We start from the raw sequence: 17,106 nt of genomic DNA, 5'->3' as shown, positions 1-17,106 counted from the left end.
GTTGTGTACAGACCCCCAAACAGTAGTAAGGATGTGGTCTGCAAATTACAACGGGTGATTGAAAATGCAGCCAAAAGGGCAATGTTACAATAGTCATGGGGGATTTCAATATACAGGTAGATTAGGAAAATCAGGTTGGTGCTGGATTCCAGGAGAGGGAATTTCCAGAGTGTCTATGAGATGCTTTTTAGAGCAGCTCATGGTTGAGCCCACTAGAGGATCAACTATTCTGGATTGGGTTGTGGTGAACTACATACACCTGTCTGGACACGCCCCTCTGCTGACCGCTCCTGTGGCTCCTCCCACAGACCCTGTGTGGTGAACTATATATACCTGTCTGGACACGCCCCTCTGCTGACCGCTCCTGTGGCTCCTCCCACAGACCCTGTGTGGTGAACTATATATACCTGTCTGGACACGCCCCTCTGCTGACCGCTCCTGTGGCTCCTCCCACAGACCCCTGTATAAAGGCGATTGGAGGCACTGCTCCCCCCTCAGTCTCCAGGATGTTGTGTGGTGGTCTTTTGCTGCTAATCGTGGTCTCTTGCAGCTAATAAAAGCCTATCGTTCGCCTCCCGTCTCCGAGAGTTATTGATGGTGCATCATGGGTGTTGTGCAATGAAGCAGAATTGATTAGAGAGCTTAAGAACACTTAGGTGCATGTGATCATAATATGATTAAATTCACCCTGAAATTTGAAAAGAGAAGCTAAAGTCAGATGTATCAGTATTACAGTGGAGTAAAGGGAGTTATAGAGGCTTGAGAGAGCAGCTGGCTGGAAATTTCTGGAAGCAATTCAGAAGGCACAGGATATATACATCTCAAAGAGAAAGGTATTCTAATTGCAAGATGACACAACCATGGCTAACAAGGAAAGTCAAAGCCAACATAACAGCCAAAGAGTGGGCATATAATAGAGCAAAATTTAGTGGGAAATTAGGGTATTAGGAAATTTTTAAAAAGTGACAGAAGGCAACTAAAAGAGTCATTACAAAGGTAAAGATAGAATACGAAAGTGAGCTAGCCAATAGTATTAAAGAGGATACCAGAAGTTTCTTCAGATACATAAGGTGTAAAAGAGTAGTGAGAGTGGATATTGGACCGCTGGGAAACAACACAGGAGAGGTAGTAATGGGAAACAATAAAATGGAGGACAAACTGAATAAACATTTTGCATCAACCTTTACTGTGGAAGACACCAGCAGTATGATGGAAATTCAGATGTCAGGGAGCATGAAGTGTGTGAAATTACATTAACTAGACAGAAGGATCGCAGGACACTGAAAGGTCTGAAGGTAGATAAGTCACCTGGACCAGATGATGTACACCCCAGAGTTCTGAAAGAGGTGGCTGAAGAGATTGTGGAGGCATTAGTAATGATCTTTCAAGGATCACTAGATTCTGGAATGGTTCTGGAAGACTGGAAAATTACAAATGTCACTCCACTCTTCAAGAAGGGGGAGCGGCAGAAGAAAGGAAACTATAGGCCAGTTAGTCTAAGCTCAGTGGTTGGGAAGATGATGGAGTCGATTGTTAAGGATGAGGACTCAGGGTTTTTGGAAGCACATGATAAAACAGGTAATCAGCATGGTTTCCTCGAGGGAAAATCTTGCCTGATAAAAGAAATAACAAGCAGGATAGACAAAAGAAATTGGTTGATGTGTATTTGGATTTTCAGGCCTTTGAAAAGGTGCCACACGAGTCTGCTTAACAAGCTACGAGCCCATGGTCTTACAGGAAAGATTCTAGCATGGATAAAGCAGTGGCTGATCGGTAGGAGGCAAAGAGTGGGAATAAAGGGAGCCTTTTCTGGCTGGCTGCTGGTAACTAGTGGTGTTCCACAGGGGTCTGTGTTGGGACCAATTCTTTTTACGTTATATGTCAATGGAGTTGATGGGTTTTTTTGTAAAGTTTGCAGATGAAATGAAGACAGATGGAAGGGCAGGTAGTTTTGACGAAGTAGAGAGGCTACAGAAGGACTGTAGAATGGGCAAAAAAATTGCAGATGGAATACAGTGTTGGGAAGTGTATGGTCATTCACTTTGGCAGAAGAAATGAAAGGGTAGAGTATTTTTTAAATGGAGAGAAAATACAAAACACTGAGTTGCAAAGGGACATGGGAGTCTTTGTGCAAGATTCCCTAAAGGTTAACTTACAAGTTAAGTCTGTGATGAGGAAGGCAAATGCAGTGTTCACATTCATTTCAAGAGGGCTAGAACACAAAAGCAACGATGTGATGTTGGAACTCTACAAAGCACTGTTGAGGCCTCACTTGGTGTGCTGTGAGCAGGTTTGGATCCCTTAGAAAGAATGTGTTGAAACTAGAGAGGGTTCACAGGAAGTTCAAAAAAAGGATCCAAGGATTGAACAGTTTGTCATATGAAGAGTGTTTGATGACTCTGGTCCTGTATTCACTAGAATTCAGAAGAGTGAGGGGTGACCTCATTGAAGTCTATCTTGACGGAGTGGATGTGGAGAAGTTGTTTCCTGTGGGACAGTCTAAGACTAAGTCTAAGGGTGTTCTTTTAGAATGGAGATGAGGAGGAATTTCTTTAGCCGGGGGTGATGAATCTGTGGAATTCTTTGCCACAGGCAACTAGGGAGGCCGAGTCTTTATGTATATATAAGGCAGAGATTGATAGATTCCTGATTGGTCAGGGCATGAAGGAACACAGAGAGAAGACAGGAGATTGGGACTGAGAGGAAAAATAGATTGGCCATGATGAAATGGCGGAGCAGACACAATGGGCCAAATGGCCTAATTCTCCCCCTATACCTCCACTACTCGCAGGACTCTGCAGAGATGATGTGGACAGCCCAGTGCATCTGTAATTGTGAACTTCCCATGATTCAGAACATTTACAAGGTCAGGTATGTAGGATCATTGGACACCCAAGCCATCCCAACCACAATCTATTCCAGCTGCTATCATCCAGGAAGCAGTGCCACAGCATAAAAGCCTCACCTGTGAGTAGCTGTGTTCCAGGGGCTGAGAGCCAGGTTCCGGCGATGCTGCTCCCATTGCCGAACTCTCCGTGTGCGGACACTCCCCATGGTCACACTCTGCATGCTTCGAGCGCCCAGTGCTTGACCGCTCCCCATCAGTGCTGGTCTCACTGATGCCGAACAACTTGCTGGCCTGTACTGTTCTGCATTCCACAGTCTGCAGTGATCCACAGTCTCTGGTTGCCACTGTTCCACGATCCCGGTACTGCACTGTACTACTTCCATCTGCCAGTGCTGTTTCAAACTCCCCGGCCTGCGCTGTACTGCAACTCTCTGTCTGCGCTTCTCCGCATTCCCCAGCCTGTGCTGCACTACAACTCTCTGTCTGCGCTTCTCCGCATTCCCCAGCCTGTGCTGCACTACAACTCTCTGTCTGCGCTTCTCCGCATTCCCCGGCCTGTGCTACACTACAACTCTCTATCTGCGCTGCTTCGCATTCCCTGGCCTGCGCTGCACTACAACTCTCTGTCTGCGCTTCTCCACATTCCCCGGCCTGCGCTGCACTACAACTCTCTGTCTGCGCTGCTCCGCATTCCCCGGCCTGCGCTGCACTACAACTCTCTGTCTGCGCTTCTCCGCATTCCCTGGCCTGCGCTGCACTGCCACTCTCTGTCTGCGTTTCTCCGCATTCCCCGGCCTGCGCTGTTTCTGGTTTCCCAGCTCGTGCAGCTCTGCGTTCCTCTGCCTGTGCTGTTCCACAGTCCTCACCCTGCACTGTTCTGCAATCCCCAGCTTCCATCGTACCGCATTCCCCAACCTGCGTTGCTCTGTGTTTCTCTGCCTGAGGAGTGCTTGCCTCACCACTATGACTTCCCACTGAGTCTTCGACCCCCCCTTGATCTCTGAGATTCCTGGACCATTCTGGACAGGCTGTAAGCTGCTGCTTGGACCCTAGCTCCCTCCCCTGGCCTAGACCCTGAAACTGAGGGGTCCAGACCACCGGGGGAGAGTGGTTCCCCTCCCCACACACAGATAATGATCCTGGGTTGGAGTTATCAGCACTGACATGGTATAAGGAGAAGGAGCTGGAAGTCAGGGGGTAAAAGGCCAAATGTTTGAAGGGCAAGGGGTTGGAGGGAGGGGAGGCAGAGGTCAGGGAGTCAGAGGACATGTTTTTGGCAGGGTCGGGGTCAGTGGGCAAAGGGTTGGAGGTCAGGAGATCACACGGCAGATCTTCGGCAGTACAGGAGTTGGAAGTCGGGGGGTTGGAGTTTGAAGGTTCAGAAGGCAGATCTATGGCAGGGCAGGAGTTGGAGGGTGAGGGGTCAAGGGTCGGGGGCCCCTGGGAGAAGCTGCTGGTTTTCCTGCGGGACCTCACACCCCCTCTTTCCAGTGTGGGGTGTGCTGGGCAGACCTTCAGTCGGGATCTGGCCACCTCTGGTGGTCTCAGATTCTTGGGACCCTGCAACCACTGATCCCTGGGGACCGGCCCCACCCGGTGAGCCTGACCCTGGGAAATGGGTTCCTTTGGCATCTCCCTGCGGATTGGAGCAGTGGCTCGGCCTGACGATAGGGTCCCTGTGGGGAGAGGGCAGAAGTCAAAGGACAATCTTGAACAACCCTGATCACTGACCCTGAGCTCTGATTCTGAACTGATCCCAGCCTTGACTTCATTTGAAACCCAACACTGGCCCCAATAGAAACATAGAAAACAAAACAGGCCCTTCGGCCCACAATGCTGTACCAAACCTGTATAAATTACCTAGGGTTACCCATAGCCCTCTATTTTTCCAAGCTCCAGGTACCTATCCAGGAGTCTCTTAAAAGACCCTATTGCATCCATCTCCACCACCATTGCCAGCAGTCCATTCCACGCACTCACCACTCTGCGTAAAAAAACTTAACCCTGATATCTCCTCTGTACTTACTTCCTAGCACCTTAAAACTGTGTCCGCTTGTGTTAGCCATTTTAGCCTTGGGAAAAAGCCTCTGACTATCCACACAATCTATGCCCCCATCATCTTATACTCCTCTATCAGGTCACCTCTCATCCTCTGTCACTCCAAAGAGAAAAGCCCAAGTTCCCTCAACCTATTCCCATAAGGGATGCTCCCTCATCCAGGCAACATCCTTGTAAATCTCCTCTGCACCCTTTCTATAGTTTCCACATCCTTCCTGTAGTGAGGTGACCAGAACTGAGCACAGTACCCAAGTGGGGTCTGACCAGGGTCCTATATAGCTGCAACATTACCTCTCAGCTCTTGAACTCAATCCCAAGGTTGATGAAGGCCAATACACCGTATGCCTTCTTAACCACACAGTCAACCTGCGCAGCAGCTTTGAGTGTCCTATGGACTCGGACCCCATGATCCCTCTGATCCTCCACACTGCCAGGAGAATTACCATTAATACTATATTCTGCCATCATATTTGACCTACCAAAATGAACCACCTCACACTTATCTGGGTTGAACTCCATCTGCCACTTATCAGCCCAGTTTTGCATCCTATCAATGTCCGGCTGTAACCTCTGACAGCCCTCCACACTATCCACAACACCACCAACCTTTGTGTCATCAGCAAATTTACTAACCCATCCCTCCACTTCCTCATCCAAATCATTTATAAAAATCATGAAGAGAAGGGGTCCCAGAACAGTTCCCTGAGGCACACCACTGGTCACCGACCTTCATGCAGAATATGACCCGTCTACAACCACTCTTTGCCTTCTGTGAGCAAGCCAGTTCTGGATCCACAAAGCAATGTCCCCTTGGATCCCATACCTCCTTACTTTCTCAATAAGCCTTGCATGGAGTACCTTATCAAATGCCTTGCTGAAATCTATATACACTACATCTACTGCTCTTCCTTCATCAATGTGTGTAGTCATATCCTCACAAAAATCAATCAGGCTCTTAAAGCACGACCTGCCTTTGACAAAGCCATGCTGACTATTTCTAATCATATTATACCTCTCCAAATGTTCATAAATACTGCCTCTCAGGATCTTCTCCATCAACTTACCAACCACTGAGGTAAGACTCACTGGTCTGTAATTTCCTGGGCTATTTCTACTCCCTTTCTTCAATAAGGGAACAACATCTGCAACCCCACAATCCTCCGGGACTCTCCTGTCCCCATTGATGATACAAAGATCATCGCCAGAGGCTCAGCAATCTCCTCCCTTGCCTCCCACAGTAGCCTGGGGTACATTTCATCCCGTCCCAGCCACTTATCCAACTTGATGTTTTCCAAAAGCACCAGCTCATCCTCTTTCTTAATATCTACATTTATATATAAATTTATAATATATAAATATATATATTTAAATATCTTTTCATTCCGCTGTAAGTCATTGGGTTGATGTCAAAGTCTAACCTTACTCCAGCCCAACTGCGACCCCAAACCACCGTCGCCAGAAAGCTTGCATCACACTCTGACCTCTTGTTGAAGCTCACCCCCAAACTTTCGCCGAATGGGTGGGGTACACAGTCTCAAATCCCCAACAACTCTAGCCCCCCTTGAACCTTTCCTACATCTAAACCATCCCCCACTTCCCCTCAAACTGCCCTCTACCCCTTATTGCAAACACATCTCAGTGGTCACAGAGCAAGACAGCACAGATAAGGCCCTTCGGCACAACCAGTCCATACTGACCATGGTACACACCCAGCTCGTCTCAATTTCCTGTGTTCAGGCCATATTCCTTAAGCCCACACCTCCTCCATGTACTTGTCCAAGTTCTTCTGTTGTACCTGCCAGAACCACTTCCTCTGGCAGCTCATTCTATAAACTCACCACCCTCTGGGTGAAAAAGTTGCCCCTCAGGTCCTTTTAAAATCTTTCCCCTCTCTTTCACCGTAAATCTATGCCCCCTAATTTTGGATTCCCCGAACCTGGGGCGAAGCCTGCTACCATCTCTCATTACCTTAAACATTTCTATAAGGTCACCCCTCTCCCTATAATTCAAGCTGTCTCGTCCCAGCAACATCCTTGTGAAATCTTTCCTGCACTCTTTCCAGTTTAACCACATCTTTTGTATGATAGGGTGACCAAAACTGTGCAAGTACTCCAAATGTAGTTTACCAATGACTTGTTCACCTGTAACATAATGTCCCAGCTCCTATATTCAATGTCCTGACTGATGAAGGTCCAGCGAAATAAACATCCTTTTTATCACCCTGCCTACCTGTGGTGGCACTTTCAATGAACCATGCACTTCTACTCCAAGGTTTCTCTGTTCCATCAAACTCCCTCGTGTCCGACCATTCACAGGATAACTCCTTCAATGGTTTAGCTTACCAAAATGCATCTCCTCACACTTACCTGTATTGAAATCCATTTGCCACTGATCAAGAACACATTGTAATCTGTGATAACCTTCTTCACCATTAACCTGTTGAGACACCATCTCCTATTCCCACTCCCCACTCCCCATCTCTATTCACAGACCCCATTCTTTATTCCCAGTCCCAAGCCATCCCTGACTTAATCTGAGCTCTGTTCTAAGTTATTCTGTCATCACCCATGTTCAACATAAGGACTGGTGCTGCCCTCTGCCCTCTGACCTGGACTCCTGGCCTTGGTCGTAATGGATGTCGCTGTCACTTGCAGACTCTTTGTCTGAGCTTTGCTCTTTGGGGTGACCTCAGCAAAGCTTCGACTCTTTACCTGTGGAAGAGATTGAGTTTAGTAATGATCTGGGCCACATCAGCACAGCCAAACCAACCCAGCTCTTGCAACAACTGGTTATTTAGACCTTGCACCTGTTCCATCTCAGTTTGGTCAGGATTGTCCCACATCTCCTGCCTCAGCATCAAACAAGACCCATCAGCCCCAACTAGGAGTTGAGGATGCCATCATCTACCTGCTGAACCGTGTCTACGCCCACCTGGACAAGCCGGCGAGCACTGTGAGGGTCATGTTTATTTTTACTTCCCCGGTGCATTCAACACCATCCGCCCTGCTCTGCTGGGCAAGAGGCTGACAGTGATGCAGGTGGATGCTTCCCTGGTGTCATGGATTATTGATTACCTGACTGGCAGACCACAGTACGTGCGCTTGCAACACTGTGTATCAGAGTGGTCAGCAGCACTGGGGCTCCACAGGGGACTGTCCTGTCTCCCTTTCTCTTCACCATCCACACCTCCGACTTCAACTACTGCACAGAGTCTTGCCATCTTCAGAAGTTTTCTGATGACTCTGCCATAGTTGGATGCATCAGCCAGGGAGATGAGGCTGAGTACAAGGCTACAGTGGGAAACTTTGTCATGTGGCGTGAGCAGAATCATCTGCAGCTTAATGTGAAAAAGACTAAGGAGCTGGTGGTGGACCTGAGGAGGGCTAAGGCACTGCTGACCCCTGTTTCCATCCAAGGGGTCAGTGTGGACATGGTGGAGGATTACAAATACGTGGGGATACGAATTGACAATAAACTGGACTGGTCAAAGAACACTGAGGCTGTCTACAAGAAGGGTCAGAGCCGTCTCTACTTCCTGAGGAGACCGAGGTCCTTTAACATCTGCCGGACGATGGTGAGGATGTTCTATGAAGCTGTGGTGGCCAGTGCTATCATGTTTGCTGTTGTGTGCCGGGGCAGCAGGCTGAGGGTAGCAGACACCAACAGAATCAACAAACTCATTTGTAAGGCCAGTGATGTTGTGGGGGTGGAACTGGACTCTCTGACGGTAGTGTCTGAAAAGAGGATGCTGTCCAAGTTGCATGCCATCTTGGACAATGTCTCCCATCCACTCCATAACGTACTGGTTAGACACAGGAGTACATTCAGCCAGAGACTCATTCCACCGAGATGTAACACTGAGCATCACAGGAAGTCATTCCTGCCTGTGGCCATCAAACTTTACAACGCCTCCCTCGGAGTGTCAGACACCCTGAGCCAATAGGCTGGTCCTGGACTTATTTCCACTTGGAATAATTTATTTATGGTTTTATATTGCTATATTTCTTCACTATTCTTGGTTGGTGCGACTGTAATGAAACCCAATTTCCCTCGGGATCAACAAAGTATGTCTGTCTGTCTGTCAACCCAAACTCTCACCCTAGTGTGACACCCACTGGAGGGTGAAATCTTGACTCCAGTGTTACCTCCACTGGTGACCTCAGTGTCATCCCCACTGGAGAGGTCAGTGCCACACTGGTGGAGGGGGGCTGTGCTGGAACAGTGGAGCAGCCCTTCTGTTCCAAACCTCTCCTAGGTCCTTCCCACCCAGATCTCTCACCAATCCCTCCACACCTTGAAGAAATCCAATTTGCCAGTATAACCAGTGCTGTCCAAGAGGTGGAGGTGGGCGACCTTCCCTCATCATGTGGAGGGTTGATGTGTCCTCCTACCTCATTGTGCTGTGTGGGTCTGCGGAGTGAGCGTCCAGCTTGGGGTGGCTGCAATACCGAGGGAGGAGCCTGGCTTCCCCGCACGCCTGCTTTTGTCATCACTCCAACAGTTTTCTTCATGGCTGGCATCTCATTCCCCTCTCTGAGTGAAGAGCCTAGGGAGGAAGCAAAGACACTTTGCACTGGGGCATTACAGAACACATGTTACACAGTCCCCAAGTACTTGCCCACTGACACTTCAGCCTCAATTCCTAAGAGAAGGCCACATAGTCCCAGTGCCAATTGTACGCTGCTTCAGCAAAATGCTTTACAAATTCTGTCCCAGTGAATGCCACCATTTCCAGAAACACACACAAAATTCTGGAGGAACTCAACAGGTCAGGCAGCGTCAATGGAGAGGAATTAACAGTCGACATTTCAGTCCGAGACCCTTCATTAGGATACTGTAAGATTATAACACTATGAGAGTTGTGAACAGGGTAGACAGTTAGAGTCTTTTCCCAGGGTGTAAATGTCAAATAGTAAAGGCAGAAGTTTAAGGTGAGGGGGAGGACGTTTAAATAAAATGCAGGTTTTGATTTACACAGAGTACAGTGGGTGCCTGCAACATACTGTCAGGGATGGTAGCAGAAGCAGATTCGACAAGAATGTTTAAAAGTAATTTAAACAGATATAAAATGTGGAATATTAATCACCTGCAGATGGGATTTGTTTTAATAAATTCAGTAAGGGTGACTAAGTTTATGGGAAGAAGGCAGGAGAATGAGGGGAAAATATACCAGTCCATGAGTGTTGTCTGTGCTGTAATTGTTATATGAGACCATAAGACCTCATGGAAAAGTGAGCAGCCGGAAGTCATGGTACTTACTGGTACCAACAACACAGGTAGGAGAAGGGATGAGGTCCTGTAGAGAAAATATGGTAGATCAGTCATGATTAAAAGGCAGAGTGGCCAGTTTCTGCCCTATTTCTAACGGTCTTATTTTGGTATCACTGTTGGCACAGACAGACAAAAGGGCCTGTTCCTGGCTGTACTGGACTACACTTCTAATGTAACACACACAAAATGCTGGTGGAACTCAGCAGGTCAGCCAGTGTCTGTGGAAATGAACACACAGCAACATTTTGGGCCAAAAGCAGGAACTTAACAACTCTCGGTCCTGTTAATTTCTCCAGTACCTTTGCTTTAAATAAAATTAATGTCTTTGATTAGCCCCTTGGTTCCGCAGCATTTCTGGGAAGTTACTTGTGGTTTACTGTGTGAAGACAAAGTGAAAGCATTTCAAACATGAGAAAATCTGCAAGGGTTGGAAATCCAAAACAACACAACAGCACACTGGAGCAACTCAGCAGGTCAGGAAAAGAATTGATGGAATAAACAGTCGACTTTTCAGTCCAAGACCCCAAAACGTTGACTGTTTACTGTTTTCCATAGATGCTGCCCGGCCTGCTCAGTTCCTCCAGCATTTTGTGTGCGTTGCATGAAAGTATTTGTTCAATTGCTCCGCACTTCCTGTGTTCCCCATTTTAAATTCTCCTGCTCTCCTGCTTCTGACCAGAAGGAACTCACATTTGTCTCCACTGATTTTACACATATGGGGAGGGTTCTTCTGAGGGAAGCATTATGTATTTTGGGGAGAAGGACTGCCTTCTCCCCAAAACTATTGACGCTCTGTCGAATCAATAATCCATCAACCTCTGCTTTAAATATACCCTGATTTGGCCGCCACAGCTGTCTGTATCAATGATTCACCACCCTCTGGCTAAAGAAATCCCCTCTCATCTCTGTTCTAAATTGAATCTACTCTGAGTCTGTACCTTCTACTCTTAGACTGCCCCAGTATAGGAACCATCTTCTCCACATCCACTCTGTCTAGGGCTTTTAATATGCAAACAACAACACACACACAAGATGCTGGTGGAACACAGCAGGCCAGGCAGCACCTATAGGGAGAAACGCTGTTGACGTTTCGTGCCGGGACCCTTCAGCTTTTAATATGCAATAAGTTTCAATAAGATCCCCCTCGTTCTCCACTCCAACTCCCATCACACCCCCGTGAAAGCCTGCGCTCTGCACCTCCTGGCCAGGACCAGATATCTCCGCTCCCCCCTCCAACATCAGCAAACCTGGGAGAGGGGAGAGGAGTCTTGCGACGGCAGCCAGCCCTTCGAGTGATGGGACAGTCCCAGACAGAGAAAGCCTTCTCACCAGTGGTGAACTGAGGGAGCTTAGCCCGAATGGCAATTAGTAACATGGTTCAGGAAGAAATGGCTGACCCTCACAGGGTGTGGGAAGAAGAGCTGGAGGGGTGGAGGATAGATTGTGGGCCAAAGGGAGGGCAAGGGGATTAGGGGTAGCAGGAATTGGAGTGGAAGGGCAGGGGTTTGCAAGGGGGGATGTTACGGGAAAGGCTACAGAGAGGAAAGAATTGTATTTCAGAGGAGGGTTAGGTGGGGAGGAGGAGGTATCCATGAATATCCTGTTTACTTCTGCCTTTTCTTGTCAACATTTAGCTTATTATGATCATTGGTCTTTAGTTTCTCCAGAGAGCCAAGGTTTATAAACAGGCTGCAGCTCCAAATACCCAGAACACAGCCTTCAGAGCTTGGTCACACCCTGGTCAGCGTTCCATCTGACACATCACTGACTCTCCAACAGGTTGTGCAATGTAGCCTAAAGCCAGTCACAGACACACTCACCCACACACACACACACTGACACACTCACCCACACACACACACACTGACACACTCACCCACACACACACACTGACACACTCACCCACACACACACACACACACTCACCCACACACACACACAGACACACTCACCCACAGACAGACACACACACAGACACACACACACACGCACACACCGACACACTCACAGACACACTCACCCACAGACAGACACACACACGCACACACAGACACACTCACCCACACACACACACACACACACACACACTCACGCACACACAGACACACTCACCCACACACACACACTCACATTCACACTCACCCACAGACAGACACACACACACACACACAGACACACTCACAGACACACTCACCCACAGACAGACACACACACGCACACACAGACACACTCACAGACACACTCACCCACAGACAGACACACACACACTCACAGACACAGACACACACACTCACTTTTATTGAATGGCAGAGCAGGCTCGACAGGCCAGATGGCTACACCTACTTCTTATAGACTCAGAGAGATGGACAGACACACACGCATACAAATAGACACACATACACATCGATGCACACAGGTAGACAAACAATCACACACACAGATAGACACACACTCACACTCTGACACAGAACCTTGTCACAAACTCTGAACCCAAACTCCACACCACAACATTGACATTAAATCTCAAATCCTGATCATGATCCCATATTCATGAGATATGAATAACTAACCCGGTGTTACCGTCTCCCCACCCCGTCAAAGGTTGGTTTGGCTCTCATGGGGGAGAGTGGATGTGGCCAGCTTGTTCAGCACAGTAACACAAGCTGTCTCACTCTCCCAGCTCCTGAGACTGTACACTCCGGCCGTAAGAATGGATTCCATGTGGAATCGCTGACACATACCCGAAGATTATAACTTGTATGAATGTCCCCACACATAGACACACGCTCACAAACACACACTCACACTCAAGACAGGCACAAGCACATACATACACACACTCACACACGCACACACACACACACATACATACACACACTCACACACGCACACACACACATACACATACATACACACACTCACACACGCACACACATACATACACACACTCACACTCACACACATACATACACACACTCACACACACATACATACACACACTCACACACTCACACACGCACACACATACATACACACACTCACACACGCACACACATACATACACACACTCACACACATACATACACACACTCACACTCTCACACACACACACACACACTCACTCAATTGAGAAACAATACACTCACCTCTGATGATCCGGAATGAAAGTAGCAAGCCGAGGGCTGTAATGGGTCCAAACCTGCAAGGCACTTTGAATTCAGAGTGTGTTCATTCTCCCAGAAGAGGAAATCCACAGGGTTAGAGAAGGCAGAGAACAGCTGCTCCAGAGCGGAAGGAAGCTACCCCAATGTTAGGCAGACTCTATTCTGGACAACTGATCAGAGATACCCGTCCACTTGTGACCCTGTTCACTCTGTGTACAGGGCAGTGAGTGCAGTGATGCCAAGATTAGGTTCCCCAACTTCCTGCTCCACATCCCAGCCGAGAAGATATCAGTGCTTTAATCATAACTAATTATTAGGAATGAAGTAAAGACTCTCGGCAGATACAGAGATTGAGGTAAGAATGAGGAAGTGACGGAACATGATTAGTCAGCGCACACTGTTCACTGCAAAACAGCCTCTGGTTGCCCTGCACGCAGACTGAGGATCTCAGAGCTTCAGTGTCTGCTCCGACCCAACATCAGAAACAGGACCGAGGCAATTCGGCCCTCCTTCCTGCTCCTGCAGCCAGTGAGGTAACGGCCAATCTTATCATAGAAAAATTCAAGGAAATCAGGCAGTCAGTGTGGGTTTGTAAATGGGAAGGCCATGCTTGACCAGCTATTTTGGAACGAGCACTATGAGCTGTGAAGAAAGCGGAACCAGCTGGTGCTCAGGTTCCCAAAGCCACATCAGCAGTCATTGTGGAAAAGCTGTGAGAGGTCACGGAGTAGGGTGATGGAACCTCAGCTCTGTACAACTCATTTAAGGTCGTAAGGACCCAGGGATGGGCAGGAAAGGAAGTTACATTCACAACACAAGACCTAGTGATGAGCTGTGATTCCTTCTGTGTTGTCATTTAGCTATACATAAAAGAGAAAGCTATTTCATAGATATTGAGGGACTGCAGAGTTCAGAGGGCAGATTGAAAGGTTGGTATACATGAAGGGGCAGCAAACTAAAAGAATATTCTTGTTCATTGTGAGAACTAAAGACTAGTGGAGAGGTTGTGCTTCAGTGGTTAGGGCACTAGTGTGGCCACGTGGAGAAGGGTTCACAATACTCCTTATGCAAGAACATAAAACACTACAACATAATACAGGCCCTTCAACCCACAATGTTCTGCTGACCCTTTAACCTACTCAAAGATAAATCTAACCCTTTCCTCCCACATAGCTCTCCATTTTTCTATCATCCATGTGCCTATCTAAGAGTCTTTTACCTGCCTCTACCACCCCCACAACACGTTCTATGCACCCACCACAGTCTGTGTAAAAAAAACCTACCTCTGTCTGACACCTCCCCCTGTACTTAGTGTGGGTAAACTATGTCTACCTGTCTGGACACGCCCCTCTGCTGACTGCTCCTGTGGCACCTCCCACAGACCCCTGTATAAAGGTGATTGGGGCACTGCTCCCCCCTCAGTCTCCGAGACGTCGTGCTCCTTTTTGCTGCTAATAAAAGCCTATCGTTCACTTCCAGTCTCAGAGAGTTATTGATGGTGCATCACTTAGCTCCAACACCTTAAAATGATGGCCCTGGTCTTAGACATTTCTGTCCTAGGGGAGAAGATCTCTGGCTGTCCACTCAATCTGCGCCTTTTATGATCTTGTACCTCTCTAACAAGTTGCCTCTTATTCTCCTCTCCAAAGAGAAAAGCCCTAGCTTGCTCAACCTGTCCTCATAAGACACCCTCTCTAATCCAGGCAGCATCCTGGTCAATCTCCTCTGCACCCTCTCTAATCCAGGCAGCATCCTGGTCAATCTCCTCTGCACCCTCTCTAATCCAGGCAGCATCCTGGTCAATCTCCTCTGCACCCTCTCTAATCCAGGCGACATCCTGGTCAATCTCCTCTGCACCCTCTCTGATCCAGGCAGCATCCTGGTCAATCTCCTCTGCACCCTCTCTAATCCAGGCAGCATCCTGGTCAATCTCCTCGGCACCCTCTTTAATCCAGGCAGCAACCTGGTCAATCTCCTCTGCACCCTCTCTAACCCAGGCGACATCCTGGTCAATCTCCTCTGCACCCTCTCTGATCCAGGCAGCATCCTGGTCAATCTCCTCTGCACCCTCTCTAATCCAGGCAGCATCCTGGTCAATCTCCTCTGCACCCTCTCTAATCCAGACAATGTCCTGGTGAATCTCCTCTGCACCCTCTCTAATCCAGGCAGCATCCTGGTCGATCTCCTCTGTACCCTCTCTAATCCAGGCAGCATCCTGGTGAATCTCCTCTGCACCCTCTCTAATCCAGGCAGCATCCTGGCCAATCTCCTCTGCACCCTCTCTAATCCAGGCAGCATCCTGGTCAATCTCCTTTGCACCCTCTCTAATCCAGGCATCATCCTGGTCAATCTCCTCTGCACCCTCTCTAATCCAGACAGCGTCCTGGTGAATCTCCCCTGCACCCTCTCTAATCAAGGCAGCATCCTGGTGAATCTCCCCTGCACCTTCTCTAATACAGACAGCATCCTGGTAAATCTCCTCTGCACCCTCTCTAATCCAACAAGCATCCTGGTCAATCTCTGCACCCTCTCTAATCCAGACAACATCCTGGTGAATCTCCTCTGCACCCTTTCTAATCCAGGCAGCATCCTGGTCAATCTCCTCTGCACCCTCTCTAATCCAGGCAGCATCCTGGTCAATCTCCTCTGCACCCTCTCTAATCCAGGCATCATCCTGGTCAATCTCTTCTGCACCCTCTCTAATCCAGGCAGCATCCCGGTCAATCTCCCCTGCACCCTCTCTAATCAAGGCAGCATCCTGGTCAATCTCCTCTGCACCCTCTCTAATCCAGGCAGCACCCTGGTAAATCTCCTCTGCACCCTCTCTAATCCAGGCATCATCCCGGTCAATCTCCTCTGCACCCTCTCTAATCCAGGCAGCATCCTGGTGAATCTCCCCTGCACCCTCTCTAATCAAGGAAGCATCCTGGTGAATCTCCCCTGCACCCTCTCTAATCCAGGCAGCATCCTGGTCAATCTCCTCTGCACCCTCTCTAATCCAGGCATCATCCTGGTCAATCTCCTCTCACCCTCTCTAATCCAGGCATCATCCTGGTCAATCTCCTCTGCACCCTCTCTAATCCAGGCAGCATCCTGGTCAATCTCCTCTCACCCTCTCTAATCCAGGCATCATCCTGGTCAATCTCCTCTGCACCCTCTCTAATCCAGGCAGCATCCTGGTCAATCTCCTCTGCACCCTCTCTAATCCAGGCATCATCCCGGTCAATCTCCTCTGCACCCTCTCTAATCCAGGCAGCATCCTGGTCAATCTCCTCTGCACCATCTCTAATCCAGGCATCATCCTGGTCAATCTCCTCTGCACCCTCTCTAATCCAGGCAGCATCCTGGTCAATCTCCTCTGCACCCTCTCTAATCCAGGCATCATCCTGGTCAATCTCCTCTGCACCCTCTCTAATCCAGGCATCATCCTGGTCAATCTCCTCTGCACCCTCTCTAATCCAGGCAGCATCCTGGTCAATCTCCCCTGCACCCTCTCTAATCAAGGCAGCATCCTGGTGAATCTCCCCTGCACCTTCTCTAATCCAGACAGCATCCTGGTCAATCTCCTCTGCACCCTCTCTAATCCAGGCAGCATCCTGGTCAATCTCCTCTGCACCCTCTCTAATCCAGGCAGCATCCTGGTCAATCTCCTCTGCACCCTCTCTAATCCAGGCAGCGTCCTGGTCAATCTACTCTGCACCCTCTCTAATCCAGGCAGCATCCTGGTGAATCTCCTCTGCACCCTCTCTAATCCAGGCAAAATCC

General features: G+C 48.6%; 1 protein-coding gene across 3 annotated transcripts in view; it reads right to left on the bottom strand.

The window, feature by feature from the left end:
* The window catches only part of specc1 (sperm antigen with calponin homology and coiled-coil domains 1), a 49,208-nt gene extending 33,766 nt beyond the window's left edge, over nucleotides 1-15,442 (bottom strand). The window contains exons 1-4 of one of the 3 annotated variants that reach the window (XM_059973757.1): nucleotides 13,324-15,442; nucleotides 9,298-9,452; nucleotides 7,515-7,617; nucleotides 2,966-4,524 (exon numbers count right to left, since the gene is read on the bottom strand). In XM_059973757.1, coding sequence (XP_059829740.1) covers nucleotides 2,966-4,524; nucleotides 7,515-7,617; nucleotides 9,298-9,426 — 1,791 coding nt within the window. In that variant the 5' untranslated portion in view covers nucleotides 9,427-9,452; nucleotides 13,324-15,442. The other 2 variants (XM_059973758.1, XM_059973756.1) reach the window with 2 other exon arrangements.
* Between the last annotated feature and the right edge of the window lie 1,664 nt (nucleotides 15,443-17,106).

Source organism: Hypanus sabinus, chromosome 6 (assembly GCF_030144855.1).
Source record: "Hypanus sabinus isolate sHypSab1 chromosome 6, sHypSab1.hap1, whole genome shotgun sequence".
Classification (NCBI taxonomy): Eukaryota; Metazoa; Chordata; class Chondrichthyes; order Myliobatiformes; family Dasyatidae; genus Hypanus; species Hypanus sabinus.
This window is presented reverse-complemented; position numbering and strand designations above follow the sequence as displayed.